The sequence below is a fragment of the Chamaea fasciata genome, unplaced genomic scaffold (assembly GCF_029207755.1).
Source record: "Chamaea fasciata isolate MVZ Bird 193981 ecotype frontalis unplaced genomic scaffold, bChaFas1.0.hap1 SCAF_2, whole genome shotgun sequence".
In the NCBI taxonomy this organism is placed as follows: domain Eukaryota; kingdom Metazoa; phylum Chordata; class Aves; order Passeriformes; family Sylviidae; genus Chamaea; species Chamaea fasciata.
Window position 1 is genome coordinate 42,205,310 of NW_027094087.1, and position 18,394 is coordinate 42,223,703.

Below are 18,394 nucleotides of genomic sequence, written 5' to 3' on the forward strand. Positions count from 1 at the left end.
GGAATAATTATAAATAAAATAAATACTTCATAACTCTGCTATAAGAAGTTTTTCCTGCAAGTAACTGACATAAACATACAAGAAAGAAGGAATTATATTTGATCATTTTTCATTAAATGCTTTTTCCAACCAAATTGTATCACTCTTACATACTCCAACCAAGAATATTTACTTGTTCAGCTTTCCCAAGCAATTAAATAATATCACCCTGACTCTAAAATACTTCTGTACATGCCCACAAATTATTGGAAAGATCTGAAAGAAAGGATTCATAGTAACAACCATGCTAGCCAAATCATTGGAATAACCAGCAAGCGGCTACTACTGGAGAACAGGAGGCCTTGAGCAGAGCAAAAGGTCAGTTCCCTACAACTTGTCTGACCACCTTTCCTTACTTCTCTCCATTGTCTCTCACAAAAGCAAATCCCCAAAAATTAAATTCCTGCTGCCTATTAAGTTTGTGTTTCCTTCCCCACTTCTATTAATGCTTCCTCTTCAACACAGAAAATGCACTTTCTATTAAGTACTTTCTACTACTTTTCATATGCTACTACTTCAGCATATGAGCTCATCTCACAAGTGGCAAGCCTATCCCTGTTGTATTAATTATTTCAGGTTTTAGTCAGCAATTTCTAATGTTTCAAGATTGTATTTTATAGATTCAATGACTGTTAAGATATTTTGCAGGGTTTTTTTTGCCTAAGAGGCCAATTTTACTGCAGTGTGAACTAACATTAGAAAGAAGCAAAAAATAACCTATCATTAGTAATTCTCAAATGTGCTGAGGAGACAGATCAGATAGGCGATGTTCACCACTTCTGCTTAACTTACTTCTTCTAGCTGCCCTTAGCTGGAGGCCAAGACTCCTCCAAACTAAAGAGATCTGATATTATCAGTGCTTACACTGTGAAAAAGGAGATAGAGCTTATTTTGTATCTTGCCATGAAAAATACAGCAAATAAAAAGCAAGTTAAATATACCTAGAGGATGGTGTTTTACTGTCAGATAAAATCTGTTTCTTCTCAGGCGTATCGCTTGTGTGCTCCTGTTGCGTTTTCTCTTTTACATCACTTGAAGCTCTTTTCCAACTTTTGCCATCAGTTTGTTCCCTCATACCTGATGATTTTTGATCAGATTTTAATTTCTCATTGCTATCTTCTGTGTGTGTTTTGGTCCACAGTGCAGTATCTTCCCCAGGTTTCTGGAAACGGCTGCTCAAAGAGCTCCGAGTTGAGTCCTCCTTGGAGGAGGACTGCTTTAACTTGGAGTCTCTGGGTGCACTGTAAGATGTTAAATCATCTTCAGAGGGTTTCAAAAATTTGTGTTTCAAGTTGCTTAGAGATGAACTCTTTTCCTGATTTCGTTTTTCACTGGAATATTTTTCTGCTTTGGAGCTGCAGCCCCTTGATACTGAGTCCATGCTACTGCGTCCACATTCCTGGTCTGCTCTTGACATGTCCCTTTTGTAACTCTTGTCTTCCTGCGCCCACCCCTTGCTACACTTCTCCCTGGAATAGCCCCCAAACATGTGTCTGTTTCTATCATCTTCCTCTCGTATCGCCTTTTCAGTATGCTGTGCTTTCTTGTCTTTCATCTCTTTCTCACTTTCTGAATAGTCAGTCTTCGTCCATCTTCCACTTCTATGATAATTTTCCTTTCTGGATGCAGCTTTTTCAGCTTCTTCTAATCGTGACTGAAATATCTCCACTGACTAAAAGAATGAAGATGGGGTATTGTGTAAGTATTTTATATTTGCTATATGATCCCATATATTAAAAACATTTAACAAGAAAAACATATAAAAGGCTGGATAGCTTTAAACCCTTCATCACTTGAGAGAAGCTTCAGAGGCTGTTTTTTCCTGCTTCTTCTCACGTGTCTTACTTTACACATTAAGTACTTCTGCCTTTATATGAAAGTAATCTTTTCCAAGCATCTACTATCATGAAGCAAATTTAACTGAAGGTCCTTACCCCATATCTCTCAGCTACAATTTCCTCTAAATTTCGCTTCTCTCTCTCAGCCTGCTCCTTCATCCTTTGGTATGATTTTCGCAGCCAACTTAGTCCAGCATCTTCTACCACTGTAACTAAAGTAGAAAACAGTGAGAGGTTGTAGTTTTACATCTCAAGTAATTATTCTTATTTAAAGAAAAACAGAATTAAAACAAAAATACGATTATATATTTTCATAAGTTAATGCTGGTTACACCTCAGCAATACCACTCATTTAATTTAAGCTTCTCTAGTTTATCACAAGCAGTTTTCAAGACAGTAGTGGCATATAAGAAGTTGTGGAGTTTCTTTATGACATTAAAGAACCTTCCTGTCGTTCCCACATTCTGTGTCCATTCTTGGGCATACCCCTTACACACAAACAAGAGAATTCCCTGCCTCAGAAATGGAATGAGTAACCCACAGCTTCCCATGTGAGAAGCTTACAGCGGTCTTAACATTCTGAACACACACTCTCTGATGCCTGTCAGCTCTCACAGATCTCTGATCTCTGTGGCTCCTAAAAGTGGACATGAGGTTAATGGTTTCTGGGACTGACTGTCCACAGGGAAAGGCTCTCAAAAAGCACAGACCCCACTCTACTCTGTTGACAGAATACAAGGACCATTCTCACCATGTAATAAATGTTTCATGACATTATGAAAAAGTTTTTCATTTCTGTGTTTGCTGGAAATGAGCAGGATAACCCTGGGGTAAGGAAAAAAGTGAAAAGGCTACAGAAATACTATTTTTCACAAATTGCATCTGTAATGTACTTCATTTTGATGTGACTCAGACTTCTGTGGGTGAATACTTTAAAACTGTAATTTGTGCAATGGAACGAAAGGAACCAAATGAGTTGACAACAATTCATCTTGTCTTGGTTAAATCATGCTTTTCTTTAATTAGTTGAAAATGAAGAATTTCTGTAAGGATATTGAAGGTCAGACCACTCAAGATTAAAATCCAGTGAAGAGAAATTCTGCAAAACAATGGAATTTTCATCCAAATTTTACTTTATTATATATATTATTAATAATATATGTATTATTTACAATCCTGTTACAACAACATTAGGAGTAATTTGTTAGCAACACAGAGTCCAGAAATTGGAGACAGAAATTTAAGATTATTACTAAAAGTTGCTCTTTACCTTTCTTAACTGAAGTTTCTTCATCCTTCTCTGGTGGCAAACCTGTACCACCATCTTTCCAATAGGGATTGAGTTCTCTCTCAGACAGCATGGCCTAAAACAGAAACAATTTTAATGTCTGCATAGCATATGATTCATACTTTATGGAATATCTGATAAATTTTGAGACTTCTGTGTGTGAAGTCTGTGTTGCATTGTCAATTCACTACCACCACTTTCATGGTCAAAGCATCTGTTGTACACATTGTTTTGGGTACCAAGGAAAAAGCAGATACGCTGCTGTAGAAAACAGAGGAGTATAAACCTGCATGGACAGCAAGTAGTTTTGTGGGACAGTCTGTAAAAATCACTCTTTTCTAAGATTAAGAATACACATAAATTGTCATTAACCATGTAATACATGCTGACATTCTGGTGATTCAAGATGTCCACATTAAATGGTCCTCCAACAGCTCTGAAATAATGTTCAGGAAAAAAAATCGCAGAGAAAATAATTGTAAAAATATTAATCCCTAGTCAAAAGACAATAACCAAGGCACTGCATACTACACAAGAACAGTGATCCAGGTCAGTCAGGTTCCCAAGCACAAAACAGCTAACTGGGAAATCTAATGGCAAGAAAGAGCCTGCTGTGAGATGTGAGGACAAAAAAAACATTAGCTAGTGATCCATCATTATGTTTTCAGATCAGACTACACAGCATTTAACAAGGTAAGTGAACAAACGAAGGAGCCAACAACTGTATGTAAAAAGAGTTAATTCAATGACAGCAACCCTTTCTCTAGCCAGACCCTGAGTCAGCCATATGGTCACTAACAACTGAGACATGGAAGGCAACAACTGCTCTGAGTCCTCTCTTTAGGAAAAAACAAGCCTCAGTACCCTACACTTTAATACAGTAACTTAAGTAAGCTTTTACCACACTAAACAATTGTGTTCCTTACACACTCCGTGGAGAAGGCCAGACCAACAGTCTGTCGTTACTAACAGAACTTAGTACTAACAAAAGTAGCTTTCACCTTACCTAGAAGATAGTTAAAAGGCTTTTCTCCACAAGACTGATGTACGAAGCCTTCCATCCAAAGAGACCAATTTAATTAAAATCATTATCACATCAGGCATTAGTTTTAATAACAATAAAGACTTACATATTTGAACCAATTCATGACTTTATTCATTACACAAAATTTAGTTAAAGGCAGAAAAAATTAAGATATTAATTCCTCCTACCTGCTCAAGTTCTTGAGCTTTCTGTCGTTCCAATACTTTATCTTTGTGTCTTTCACCTTTGACAGCTGCTACTGACGTTGTTTTCAATGACATGAAGTTTAAATTCATCCATTCTTCTCTCTTTAAAATAAACACAAAGAATCAGTGTTCATAATTTCAACAAAAACATGGCTGACGTGCCAAACCAAAGCAGTGCAACTACTGACAAATATTGCTAACTATAAACAGTGTAGGTTCTACAAACACATACTAAACACTTCAACGAAAAGCAAATATGATTTTAAGAACCCTAATCTCCCAATTTTTTAATATTTAGACAAATTTCATGTCTCCCTGTAATATGAAATACATATTTACAATGGTATTTAAGACATTAGTAAACATGCAGATTGTACACACTGCTAATTAGTAGCATAAACAGATATGGCACATCTCATTTAGCCAATTCTAATCTCATGATCTCTTCCATCTCTTTTAGCGTATACAAAATCTGCAGTCAGTATCTGAGCATAGATCATACTCAGATATCCAGGCACTAACTGCACCCTTAAACTTAACAGTTATACATCTAAATTCTGTGAACTGTACCTATGATAACAGCTAGAAAACTGCATTTACAAAACCTAAGCCAGACCAAGGAGATTTTAAAATGAGGACTAGACTAAAGAAAAGCAGCATATTAAAAGCCTAGATATATATCTACTACCTTTATACAGGTAAAACCTGAAGCCTCAAAAGCAAGCAGTGACATACACATTGTAAGCAATTACTCTATACAGGCACATATTTCTTTAAATTCTACAATTCTACAATTCTAGTATAGCAAAATGACCAGATTACATCTATTTTGAAACATGTCCTTGCAGAAGAATCTTCCTATCTTCAACAGAGTTCGAGTCTGAGTTGTCAATCTGAACAGATGCCATATGTCACTTTGTCTCTGTTATTTAAAAATTATGTTAGGCAACATGCCAGAGAATTTCAGAGGTGAAACACAACATTCCATTTCTCAGATCTCCTCCAAGAAAAGACAAGGAACTGAAAAATGATCTGGCTCAAAGTGATTCAATAATATCTGTGTCCACATCAGCAAGCAATGCTCATCAACAAACGTGGATGTGCACAGGACCTCTGGTGTTCACCTGGTCCAAACCCCCACTCAAGCAAGGTCACCGAGGGGCCAGTTGCCAATTTATTCAGTTGTAGAAGAGCCACCAAAATTAGGGAGAAAAAGGTACATGTCTAGTCAAGACCTTTAAGATGATGTCTTCAAGAAAACCAAACTAACTTTTAAGAGTCTCAAAAACCTGATAGAAGGAATTGGTGCTGGGCAACATTAAGAGTAGTGCCTTGTTAAACGCTAAGAAGTATTAGGTAGAGAAGTCTTCCAATCAAAAGTAGCATTTATCCAGCTAAACAAAGAAATTTGTCTGTAAACTAGGTTTTGCTCAACACTCTGCAAAAACGAGCTCCCAAGAAACCTAAGCACGCCGCACAAGCTGAACTTATCTCTGGAGTAGCTGTGAGCCTGCCCACCTGCAGGGAAGGTTCTTTTGCAGCATCTGGTTGCTTGTTGACCTTCCAAGCCTCTTCTGTGTCATCTGACTGAGACACATTTGACTCAACCCATTCAACTGAAGAATCCTAAAAAGAGATTTTAATGTAAAGAATAAAAAGAATACCTTAACACACTACTTGATAACATGCAATACTTAGCAATTATATTGATAATCAAAATTAATGCTGATTACCATTACTAATATAATACTGCTTAATATTTAAAAATACTGATAATAAATATTGATATTGATATTTCCACAGAAGATTGTTCTATCGTGATCAAAACATCTCCCTTCATGAGTACATCACAACATGCAACACTAGCTCACATCGGCAGTTTATTTGCATAACTCTGCTAAAATTAAAAGAGTCAGAATAAAAACAAAATCAAAACCACCTGGGTTTATAACATAACAAAAGCAAAGTTTTAAAAAATCTAAATGCATTACTAAGTATGTTTCAGATTTAAAAAGTCAGATCAGTTACACAGCACAATATAAAGCATGGTACATGCTAGTGCTTGCTGGTTTTGTATCCAGCTTCCTACACTTACACTTGCAAACACTGTACTGAAATTTCTCACTTGAATCCACTAGGACTGCATTGAATAGAGTTTCTTTGCTATTCACATGAACCTCTCTTAGGAGTAAAAGCCTTTGGATGGAAGTTACAGTCAAGACCGTGTTGCATCCTAGGAGTCCCTGTAATGATCTGAAAGGGTTTGGTGACTCCCATGGAGAATGGGGGATATTTGTGCCTTTGGTTACTTCCCACACTAATATTATAGTTTATTTCTGGTATTAACCCCTGAAAAATAAGTCTCATTATAACAGACATTCCTTCACTCCATAAAAGCGACTCTGAAAATAAAAACTAACAGTGCCACCTGACTTGCACCAAAAATGCTGGGAAGATGTTTTACACAATGCGCCCAGAAGGCAGCACTCAGATCTCAAATGCAGTCTCTGCACTGCTTTGCCCTTTCATGTGAAGACATGTCCTTACAGATTCAAATGTACAGGTCCTTCAGACCCATGTACAACTCTCATGTTGTTGGGAATGTCCATGGCTAAATATCTGTGGAAAAAGGCAGAGGTAATTCATGCTTAAAATCAAAGTCAAGTATTTGCAATTTTAGACACGTCCTTCTATCATATACCACAGACTACAGGGTATCTGTGAAGTTTTCCTCTCTATACCAGAATGAGGATTTTTTTTCCTTTTCTCTCTGCAGAAAAACTATAAATCCCTTATTTCCTAATGAGTGAATTTAATATTATAAAATTCACAAGCACTCACCTAACAGCCTATTTTAAATTGATTAAATACTCAGTACATTAAAACTGACAAATTTTGCTGCAATTTTTCCCAACAGAAAATGATAAGAACGAGCCTTAATTTTACTAACCATGTGTAACCACAGGGACTAAAATGATTCAAGTTTTATGACTGCAATTTGAATTATTTTAAAATTTCTTACTTACCGAGGAACTATCAAGTAAGTCATCCTTCTTTTCAGATTTCTGTTTCTTACTTTTCTTCTTTTCCTTCTTAGCTTTTTTGGAATGTTTATCCTTTTTCTTTTTTTTCTGCACGGAGTGTTCCTACAAGTAAAGGTAAATGAGATCCAGTAAAACAAATCACCCATATACAAAAAAATAATCAAAACCTACTTACCAAGCCGCACTGAAGAAAGGTAGAACACATCAATACCTTTTATTTTTACGACCCTCTCTCTCTTCTGTGGGTGGAGGGATGAGCTGGGGTGGTAGGGGCAGGGAGGGCATAGCTCACATCCATAATTAATTTTTCTTCCCCCTCTCAGTATCTTTTTCATTTGAACTAAGGCACTACAACTAAACAGATAATATCTACTGGCCTACATTTATTTTATAAACCCATTTCTTCAGGCATCACTACATTATCAATATACGTCTTTCCACTGTTGAAATACCTGCACATTAAAAGGATATTCACAGGCTCCATTAAGGCTTCTCCTGTGAATTACCACAAATGAGATTCCAGATTCCTCCCCATGGGTCTATCATTGTCTGACAGCACTTGTTTTTCTGCATTTGGTAGAAATTAAAGCCGGAATTGGATGACAGAATTTTTTCCTCCTGGCGAGTAAAAGATAATTTCTACCTTAAAAAAAAGCTAATATCAAAGCATATAGAAATCAGAAACTGGAATGTGTTTAAAGATGGTCTTAAAGCCCTCAAAGTCTTCTGTTCATACATTCTGTAAAGGTAACAATACAATTCAATTATTTACAATTTCATCACCTTTTCTAGTGGTTCCACACGTTCATTGACCTCAGCAGGCGTCCATGTACCTTCACCTCGTAGATCCTTTAGCAGCTTGCAACTCTCCTTCTTTTCAAAATTAATGTTGGCCTAAGATGAACGGAGAAGAAAAATAACCAGGTGGAGCTCAGTAGCATTTCCTTACAGACACACCTCTGCAAGCCACACTGACACAACCACACACAATGGTGAGAACTGCATTTGAGGCTTCAGAATGTTCCTTCCTTTCTAGTCATGGAGATAAAACTAGAACCAGCTTTTACTTCTTCTGAAAAAATAACCATCACTGCAAACAGTTTCAATTCCTAAAAAGGATTTTCATAAGCCACATCAATGAAATAATTATTTTTTCAGCCTCTGAAGTTCACTCTGAAATGTTCAGCATAAACATGACTTTAAGAAGCAAGTTTACTTAAGCATTACTTGTCTTCTAGGAAATTCTTTATCACATATATGCTATATATCACCATACCCTGATTAAATAGGAGGAAAGTTATTTTATATTATTACAACCCTAATTTTGTGTTAGATAAGTCTTGCAAATTTTAATGTACTTTTGGGTTTTTATTTATTTGAGGGGTTTCTTTTGAAACAACTAAAATCAAAACTAAATGTAGAGTTTGGAATTCTTATCCTTAAACACCAGCGTTTACCAGAAAGTGTTGTCAAACATAAGCCAAGAGAACACATACAAGTTTAAGAAAGACCAATATTTAAAACAAATAAAAAAAGCCTGTGCACCGCACAAGACAGTAACCTCCCTACCAGAGGGCAGTTTCTCTTTTTTTGATCTAGCCAAGAAGGAAATCTGAAGTTTTTGTCCTGACAGAAAACAATGCTTGCAGGAAGATGATCAGTACACTATAAGGGTTCACAGAACAGAAATACATGCAAAAAAAAAAAATAAATTTTTTTTTTTAAAAGTGCCAGCTCCCAAGATGGGACGGCTGTTGTGCTTTTGAACACTGGCATTGGCATATTGAAAGTGGCACAATACAATGAACTTAAAAAAAAAAACCAACCCTACTACAAATCTGTTCCCAAACAAAACACCCTTTTAACTTCTAATACACTTAAATGTAAGCAAAGCAAGGCTGCTGCCCAGACTTCATGATTTTTAAACAAAGGAATATTGTAAAACAAACAAAAAATAGTATAAATCAGCTTGAATAAAGAGGCCAAGACTGAGACTTCCATCTCTAGAATGAAGCTGACAGTCTACAAAGGTGAATGCTACCTCTTAAAATTCATAAGACAGGCATAAAGAAAGGATGAGTTAAGAAGACATTCAGACATCTATTCCAACATCAGAACATTTTCTAGTTTACAAGTAAACAAAGTACAAAAGAATGAGTAGGACTACAATTCAGTGAGAGTGAAATAGCTGTCAAGTACAGCACAGCATCACTGAAACCACCCAGGACTCCATAAAATCCTAGTGTGTTTCCTGCAACTTCTCCATGATAAAGAGAGGTAACCCTGGCCACCCTAAGACATCTGGGACAACACCCTCGAAAATTCACCGCAGAAATGTGTCAGATTGATACATTCTCTTCTAGTCCATATAGACAGTGATGGCCCTTTTGTCTTAAAAATATGCTCCTCTGACTAAAACAAAGTAACTAAACATACCACATTTTCAGATGAGCAAAGGATAATAACCTCAGCTTTGCAACTCATAAAATATCTACAAGCAACAGACTCCAAACTTAACCTTATAACCGGACACAGATGAAACAGTGGAGATATAGGGAACCTGAATACAGTTATAGATGGAAAAAAACAAAACAACAAACAAACCCTGACTCCAAGCTTGTTTGCTCCACAAGCAAACATAAAACAAGTTGCCAAGATGTAGACTGAAAAAAAGGGCAGGCTTTTCTGCATATTCCATTTCACTTTTGGTTGAGAAAGAACTGCAGCTGGAGTCAACAGCTCCTTTACACCCCTTTTGCAGCTCTCAGGCCCATAAATCTATAAATGCCACAAATAAAGGCCACTCAAGATCAGCTTGCCAACATGTCTTCACTGTAGATGGTCTCTGCCTGCCATGGAAGATTTAGCCTCTTAGCATTTCCTATAACAATGAGCGTATTTTAAATAACATTACCATTTTCTTCATGCTACCAAAGTTACAAATAAATATTGCATTAAATGAGGTAATGTTATAAATAAGACACAAACTGAGCTTTTATACTTTTTATTAGATCTAAAAATAAGCAGAAGAAATGAAGGCAAGTATTTAAGTAATTGAGATACACCATTCTAATGAAAGAGGTGGATCATCATTTTGGCTGAGGTACACAAATATTCATTTAGAACACAGATTGACTAGAAATCATCATCAGACTACAGACTGCTGTCTCCTGAATACTAAATGAAACAGGAATGGGTAAGATGAATGTGTAGTGGCAGATTGACCACCAGGCTGTTAAAAAGAGAAAGACAAACAAAAGCATCAGATGGATCCTAAACAAGGATACAAAATACAAGAGATTCTTAACAATATATCTATGCAAAAAAAAAGAAAGAAAAAAAAAAAAAAAAAGAAAAAATGAGAATGCTGCCTAGAGATCTAAAAATAGAAAATAAGTTATCATTTCACCTAAATTATCATTTTAACACAAGATTAGAAAGTTAGCAGCAATTACCTCTAAAACTTTCTATCTCTAAAATCTTGGTCCCTCAAATTAAAATATTTAATTTCTACTGTTCGTGATGCTTTCCCCTCAAAAACACACAATTACTTCAAGAGGAAGTGAGGTGGAAAATCTGCCCACACTACTTTACTAGCTTCAAAACTTACCTTCATAGTCTACTTTTCTTTTCAAAAGCTGCAGGGCATACTAGCATGTCATAAAATGTAAGAAAAGAAAGAAAAACTAATTAATTCTCCTGTCAGACTTACCATTCTATCTGAAGACCAACTCTTATGGTTTCTCATCTGTCAACTCACAGGAGTCCAAGCATTTAATTCACATTAGGGTTCATTAATACTTAAGATACCACAGGAATATCCAATAATTTATACCTTCCCCTTTACAAAAGAGGTACAACCTATCAAAGAAGGACAAGCATCATGCTACACTACACACTTCTGCAACACCCTAAAAAAATTGCTCATGGTCTCCTTTGCAACAAAAACAAGGTGAAATCTAAGGCTGGCAAGGCACTCTGAAAGGTCTGTTGTTAAGGTGCTGTAAAAACAGTAATTATTCTACAGTAAAATGTCAGCAATGTTTGCCATGGCTGAAAAGAGCCAAATTTTACAGTCTTTACCACAAGTAGGCAAAAGGGGTTGGAATTTCACAGATCCATCTGAATGTGGGAGGAAACCAAGTTCAAGGAAAGTGCTTTCTGCTTCCCATCAAGCAGGTCATCAAGGCCAGAGTGCTCAGTAGCTGACAACACGATCTACTAAATGAAGAATAAAATTTGCTCCAGAGCAGCCCATAATACACTGCAGATGCAAAACCCAAAAGCTATAAAAATTACATCATGCCACACCAGAAAGAAGCAGAAAAGATCAAAGACACTGCAAACAGCCAAGTCATAGGTCACACAATAAATGGAGCTTGTTACACAGCAGTCCCTCGAGGATGTCCAGAAGGAATGGAGGAATGTCACCTAGAACTAAAAATTCCCTCCCCAGCTCACAGAAACCCTGACCAACACTCTTTCCTGACCTCAACTCTATTTACTGTTTCAGCTCTCATGAAGGCTAGGGGAAGTTTTCCACACCACTACAAAGACCTTGCAAATTTTCCACCTATAACTGCGGTCAACCCCTAGTTCCTTAAGTGATCATCACCATGACTCAGTAGTCAACTTCTTCATCCAAAAGAAGAAATTCTCCCTTTTCCTCCACAAGCAATCAGAAGAAAATCTACAGTACATCAGGTCATTCCAGCATGACAAAAACATTCAATACAGCACCAGCTAAGCTGCTTTCCTGGCCATGTGCCACTGAAGGGCAAGGCTCCATTCCCACACTTCTCTCTGCACTGCCCCTCACATGTTCCCATCACCTTACCCATCCAGGCCTGTTCCTGCACTCCACCCTCAGGCAAAGTCACTTCCAGGACCACCCTGACACAAAATAAATCCAACAAAAGCACGGTGCAGCTTCCAGCACAACAAGCTTACAAGTTGCCACTCTAGCAAGGTCACCAAAGCTACCAGTTAAAGCACAAGGAACAAAGGGGAAAACTGCACTTTGGAGAAAAGAAGTGTGGAAAAAACTAACTTTCGGCAACAGCTTCCTGTTAGGAAAGTTCAAAAAATCTAACAATCTAGCCAGTCCTTCAGACACCAACATAAGGCATTCAAAATATTTACAATGAGCTCTTCTTTCTAATTTCAGGATTAGCTCCCATGCTATCATACAAACCACTGTTTTGATAATCAAGTATCAGAAAGGTTGCTGTGGCATGTATTACCCTCCCAGTTTCCACGTCCCCAAAGCTCAGAGACAGAGAGCCCTGGTTATATGAGTGCTCACCTCCAGGGAACCTTAATCATACCCTTCTTTGCAGTTCTGATGCTTTTATACCAATTCTCTGTCTGAATATCACACTTACTTTTGTGAATGCTTAGATTATTTTCCTAGTCTCAATATTCCAATTATTGCTACATCCACAAAGATTTCCCAAGGAGGACAGCAGTGGAAACACAAGAAAGAGCTCAGTTTCCAGCCCAACTTGGCAACTTGCAACTGAGTCAGACAGCTGCCTGCACCACCACCTCCTCCAGACGCAGCTTTGCCAACTGGAAATGTCACCACTCTTGTCATTTTCACCTGCCAAAAGGCACAGAAAAAAGGTCACTGAAGCAACTATCACTTCAATCATTTAAGTTTCTTGTGATCAATAATCAAAAGTCAGATGTGATTTAAAGAGCAGGCTGCAGGAGCTGTCAGTTTCAGTCAGAAACAAAAGGGAGGCAGCAGCAGTCCTGCTGGCACACAGGCAGACACAACAGATCTAACTACAAGCTATTGCTGCCAGGAAACCATAAACAGGTATTTCCTGTTAATGCAGGACCTCTCCACTGCTGTGGCAAAGCAAGCTCCAGAGGAAGGCCTTACAGAACACAGCAATGAAGACATCTGTCTTCATCACTGACCTTCAGAAACTACAGGTCTGTTCAAAGTTGTTGCTGCAAAAATGCACAGAGGTGCTGTGACAGAAATCAGAAAATCCTTTGTGAAAAGGCAGTATTGACTTCTCAGCACCATTACTCTTCTAATACCACAGATTTAAGTGCTGAAGTGCTTCTTTCCTTCAGCAGGTAGAGTTAGGGATGGAACACTTCATGAAGGATTTAGAAGGGAAAGAACAAAAAGGAGGTGATTACTGTTACAGCAGAGCAACTGTAACCCCTAACAGAGAGATGTTTTGCTACTAATTCCTGCCTAAGGAGAGATTCCTGTAATTTTCCACTGAAAACTGCAATGTAAAATACTGCCAAGCACTCCATCACCTCAGCAAATACTGATCCCTGCAAGAAGCCAACTGTTAGGCTTTTAGGAGGAAATACCTGATCGTACTTCACCAGCAAAACCTGCTGATTTCACAGCTTCTTTAGAGCTCTAATACTGTGAACTCAGTGATACTATTATACACTGTCTGCTGTTTGCTTTTCTTTAAGTTGAAAGAAAATAAAACAAAAAATGTAAACCAAAAGTCTAATCAAAAGCATTAAACAAGATGTTTCCAAAAATAATGGCTTGCAAATCTCAAATTGATTTTTTCAGAAATATAAGTAAGTTTCAGAAATATAAATAAGTAAAACTAAACACATAATTTCTTGTTTGTGCAATGAATTTGTTCTATGGTATCAATTTATTTTCATTGTTTCAATAACATACATTATTTGACTGAGGTCTTATTCATTATCTACACTCAAATTCCAATCTGTCAGTAATCCTTAAAAATTAAAAGGAAGGATTTTCTGCACAAGGAATGGTCAAATCACATCACCCACAGAGGCCGAAGTGTGAAAGACTCAAAGTCCATGGAGAAAAAAACCCCAAGTTACAGAAGAGCAACCCTAAAATACAAAAATACCATATGATACAACAGATGTAAGAATAACCCAAAATTTGAAGTCTTGATAAGAAGTGTTCATGTCTAGGAAAAACACACATCTCTGCACTTACCACAACACCCATCAGATTATTTTCTTGCTGTAAATTTGTAAACCAAAATAGCAGTGTCATGAACTGTCATGCTCATCAAAACAAGACGCTATTTCTGAAGCTTTATGACAATTTGCTTGTCAACATTTAATTATTTGACTACTGATCATTATCATAAACATTATCAGCTGCTGGGTTTTAGACAAAGTACACAAATAAAAGGATATGCTTCCAAGATTTAAAAGAGAAATCTTGATCAATGAATTGTGTGGCATTTTGGTTCATCAAAACAAGTGCAAATTCACTGTTTCATAACAAAAAGCTCCGTAAGGTGAGTTGGCTGAACATCTCATCTTTCCAGAAACAGATCTGCTAAAGTACAGTTATTTCTGCAAATTTCTCAGATTACCAGAAGCAGAGACAACACAGCTTTCCAATTCTCTTTCCCAAAGTAAACGGCTTCTAGGATTACAACCACCAAATAACTGTCTTGACTATGTCAGCCAGCTGTGGTAAATTCCTGCTAATCACTTGCTGCCTTTCTAAGCAAGACAATCAAAACTCATTGAGAAAAACCATCTTGCAATAGTTTTTTCCTAGTTCTGTTCATAGAATCACAGAATACCCTGAGTTGGAAGGGACCCACAAGGATCACTGAGTCCAACTGCTGGCCCTGCACAGGACACTCCAAGAGTCACACCATGTGCCTGAGAACACTGTCCAAACATTTCTTGAACTCTGTCAGGCTGGTGCTGTGACCACTTTCTTGGGGAGCCTGTTCCAGTGCCCAACCACCCTCTGGGTGAAGAATCTTTTCCTAATATCCAACCTAAACCTCCCTTGACTCAACTTCAGGCCATTCTCTCAGGTCCCGTCACTGCCACAACAGAGAACAGATCAGTGCCTGCCCCTCCTCTTCCCCTCACAAGGAAGCTGCAGACCATGATGAGGTCTCCCCTCAGTCTCATCTTCTCCACACTGAACCAGCCCAGTGACCACTGCCACGCCTCATACTCCTGCAACCTCTAAGCCCTTCACTGTATTTGTTGCGCACCTTTGGACACTCTCCAATAGTTCAATGTTTTTCTTGTATCATGGCATCCAGAACTGCCCCCAGCACTGGAGCTGAGGCTGCACCAGCTCAGAGCAGAGGGGACAATCCCTCCCTCGACCACCTGGCTGTTCTACTGCAGCAGACCAGCCTCAATCAAAGCAAACCAGAGAAAAGTCAATACACTGAGGACATTAATCTGTTCTCACACAGGCAGCAACAAGACCATTTCTGAAAAGGAGACAGCACAGTATTGACACGGCACTTATGACATCCTCATGCCTTCACATCATAAAATACTAAACTGACTTTTCACAGAAATAACAAAGTAGCTACAGGAGAAGTCTTACAAATGTTGCCCTTTTACATAGCTATATTAGGTTACTGGGTCCATAAATGGGAAAAGGAAACATGAAATGAGGGTTTTTAAAAAAAAAAAAAAGTTTAATTCCTAAATTTCTCTATCAGCCAAATTAATAATAAAGGAATCTCTACAGCTTCCTTTGGTCCACATGGACTTGTACAGGATAAAATGCTTATGATACACTTTTGCTAACACATTCTAAAACTTTGGTACAAAAAATGGGGTCGGGGGGAAACTCCCAACCTTCCCAACCTCTCCTTACTTCAACTTTTCATTCTTACTGCAAGGAAAAGAAATACTTCAAGGACATTCCTAAGATGATGAACACAGCAATTCCACAAGCACCGGCAAAGAAAACCCTTTGATCATTAATGTATGTTTCAGTATTACCCAATGCACCCAGGAGAACTCTTGAAAACCAGAGAACCTGACTTAGCTTTAGGTTGCTTGGAACTGAAAACACAACAAAGTGGAAATATAACACAGACTCTACAGTGTGACTTGCAGTAAGAAGCTGAAAAGCCACATCAGGGAAGTTTCTCATCAGGCATAGAGGGACCAAGCATCTCTAATGGTTAACTTCTGTAGAAAACAACACCATTGTCTCCCACACTCCACAAAAAAATCAGAATGTCTAGGATTTCACAAATTATACTCCATTCTGTTTCCCTATATTGGATTTCTCCATGCTCTGACATGCCCACACTTGAGAATCTAAGCTACATCCCAACTAAAAAATGTCCAGCAATGCCTACGGAAGCTGAAGTGTATACAGGCCTAAGTCCAAAGTGAGCCATCTCCAAAATATTCCTGCATCCTCCAGCAATATGAGACTCAACAACTTTTTAATCAATAGCTTTCAACCTTTATTTTAGATTTTAAGCCATTCTTGTCTGGATGGAAGTGCAGTGCTGGTATTTGCAACATGCTAAACAAGATACCCCACATCATCTGAAAGTTCACTTCTTTTGTCTGCTTGAAGCTGGCTACTGGTAAAATCCTTAATACAACCTAGTCCTTAACCTGAAAGAACCAGCAGACAGCACTTCTGTATTTCCTTCTCCATATCATTTAACAATTTTACAGAACTCTCTTGTATTAACTTTATTTTCAGCCAATCTCACAACCTCTTTCTCTTTTCATACTCTTTCTCTTACACTTCTCGTGTTATCCCCCCCTTAAACCCCAAAACAAGCCATGTCACCGAAGTGATGTGCCATTTGTCATGTCAGCATTCACTCTACCTACAAGTCTCAACAAGAATCGCCACAAATACCAAAAGCAGCACATAGGCAGGTTTTGAACATGCACCAGGATTAGCACGGGTCTCCAAGACACAGCAGCTCTACCAAAGCACCTCTGAGTAACTGATCCCACAAAATCAGGCTCCCACTTCTTAACACACGCACATAACTTCAAGTTATCACCACTCCATGACCAGAATGTTGCAGTGGAGGGACACAAGCTCTTTAGGAAAGCCGGGCCACAGGACAAGGAGAGGGAGCCGCCTTTTGTGTCTCATTTAAGGAAAGGCTGAGAGCTGCGCCTGTTCAGCCTAGAGAAGGACGGGGAGTGAGGGTATATCAATGTATAAAAAAACCTGAAGACAGAATGTAAAGAAGACCGACTCCGGCTCTTTCCGAAGGTGTAAGCACAGAAATACATAATAAGTGAAACACCAAGAGGATCAATACCACAACTGGTAAAACGCACGAAATCGGGCGGGTGTCACTCAGAAATTCCAGACTGTGTCCCCCACAGCGGGTGCGGCCGCCCGGCTCCCCTGGGCACACCGGGAGGCACACCGGGGCTCTCCCCACGGCGTCCCCTCCTCCAGGGCAGCTCCACGAGCGCACCCACCCCGCGCAGCACCCAGCGCCAGGCCTGGGGAACAGGGGGTGCTGAGTGGCCCCGGGGCAAGGCTGGGCCGGGCCGGTGACCCCACCTGCGCCAGCAGCGCCTCCGCCTCCCGCTCCCGCTGCTCCCGGCTCCGCTGGCTGCCCGGCCCGGACGCCATCCGCGCGGCCCGCCGCAAGCCGCGCAGCGGCCGTACGGCAGCCCCGCCGCGACACTGTCGTGAACAGCGTCCCGGGCAAGGGCGGGGCGCCTGCGGCTCCTCCCGGCGGAGACAGCGGAGACAGCGGGGACAGCCGGGCACGGGGCCGTGGGGCTACGGCGGGGACCTCCCCGGGGGCGGCTCTGGTGCCAAGTCTCTCAGCCCCTCTGCTCCCGCCGGCGTCCGTCGCGTGGCGCTCGGCTAATGAGAGGGTTATAGAATCAGAATATCCTGAGTTGGAAAGGACCCACAAGGATCATGGAGTCCAATTCCTCTACACGACCATCCCCAAGAGTCACACCGTGTGCCTGAGAGCATTGACCAAATGCTCCTTGAACTCTGTCAGGCTGGTGCTGTGACCACTGCCCTGGGGTGCCCGTTCCAGTGCCCAAACACCTTCTGGGTAAAGAGCGTTCCCTCAATATCCAACTTAAACTTCCCCTGACTGAGCTGTACACCAGTTTCCTCGGGTCCTGTCAGTGTCACCAGAGAGAAGAGATCAGTCTGTCCTTCCCCTCACAAGGCAGCTGCAGACCGTGAT

General features: G+C 39.5%; 1 protein-coding gene across 2 annotated transcripts in view; it reads right to left on the minus strand.

The window, feature by feature from the left end:
• Nucleotides 1-17,849, minus strand: part of CWF19L2 (CWF19 like cell cycle control factor 2) — a 59,880-nt gene extending 42,031 nt beyond the window's left edge. Inside the window, exons 1-8 of one of the 2 annotated variants that reach the window (XM_066175778.1) lie at nucleotides 17,743-17,849; nucleotides 8,223-8,333; nucleotides 7,422-7,541; nucleotides 5,914-6,021; nucleotides 4,378-4,497; nucleotides 3,148-3,241; nucleotides 1,974-2,089; nucleotides 981-1,711 (exon numbers count right to left, since the gene is read on the minus strand). In XM_066175778.1, coding sequence (XP_066031875.1) covers nucleotides 981-1,711; nucleotides 1,974-2,089; nucleotides 3,148-3,241; nucleotides 4,378-4,497; nucleotides 5,914-6,021; nucleotides 7,422-7,541; nucleotides 8,223-8,333; nucleotides 17,743-17,814 — 1,472 coding nt within the window. In that variant the 5' untranslated portion in view covers nucleotides 17,815-17,849. Of the gene's footprint in view, nucleotides 1-980; nucleotides 1,712-1,973; nucleotides 2,090-3,147; nucleotides 3,242-4,377; nucleotides 4,498-5,913; nucleotides 6,022-7,421; nucleotides 7,542-8,222; nucleotides 8,334-14,403; nucleotides 14,431-17,742 lie in introns of those variants that run through there. The other variant, XM_066175776.1, reaches the window with a different exon arrangement.
• Between the last annotated feature and the right edge of the window lie 545 nt (nucleotides 17,850-18,394).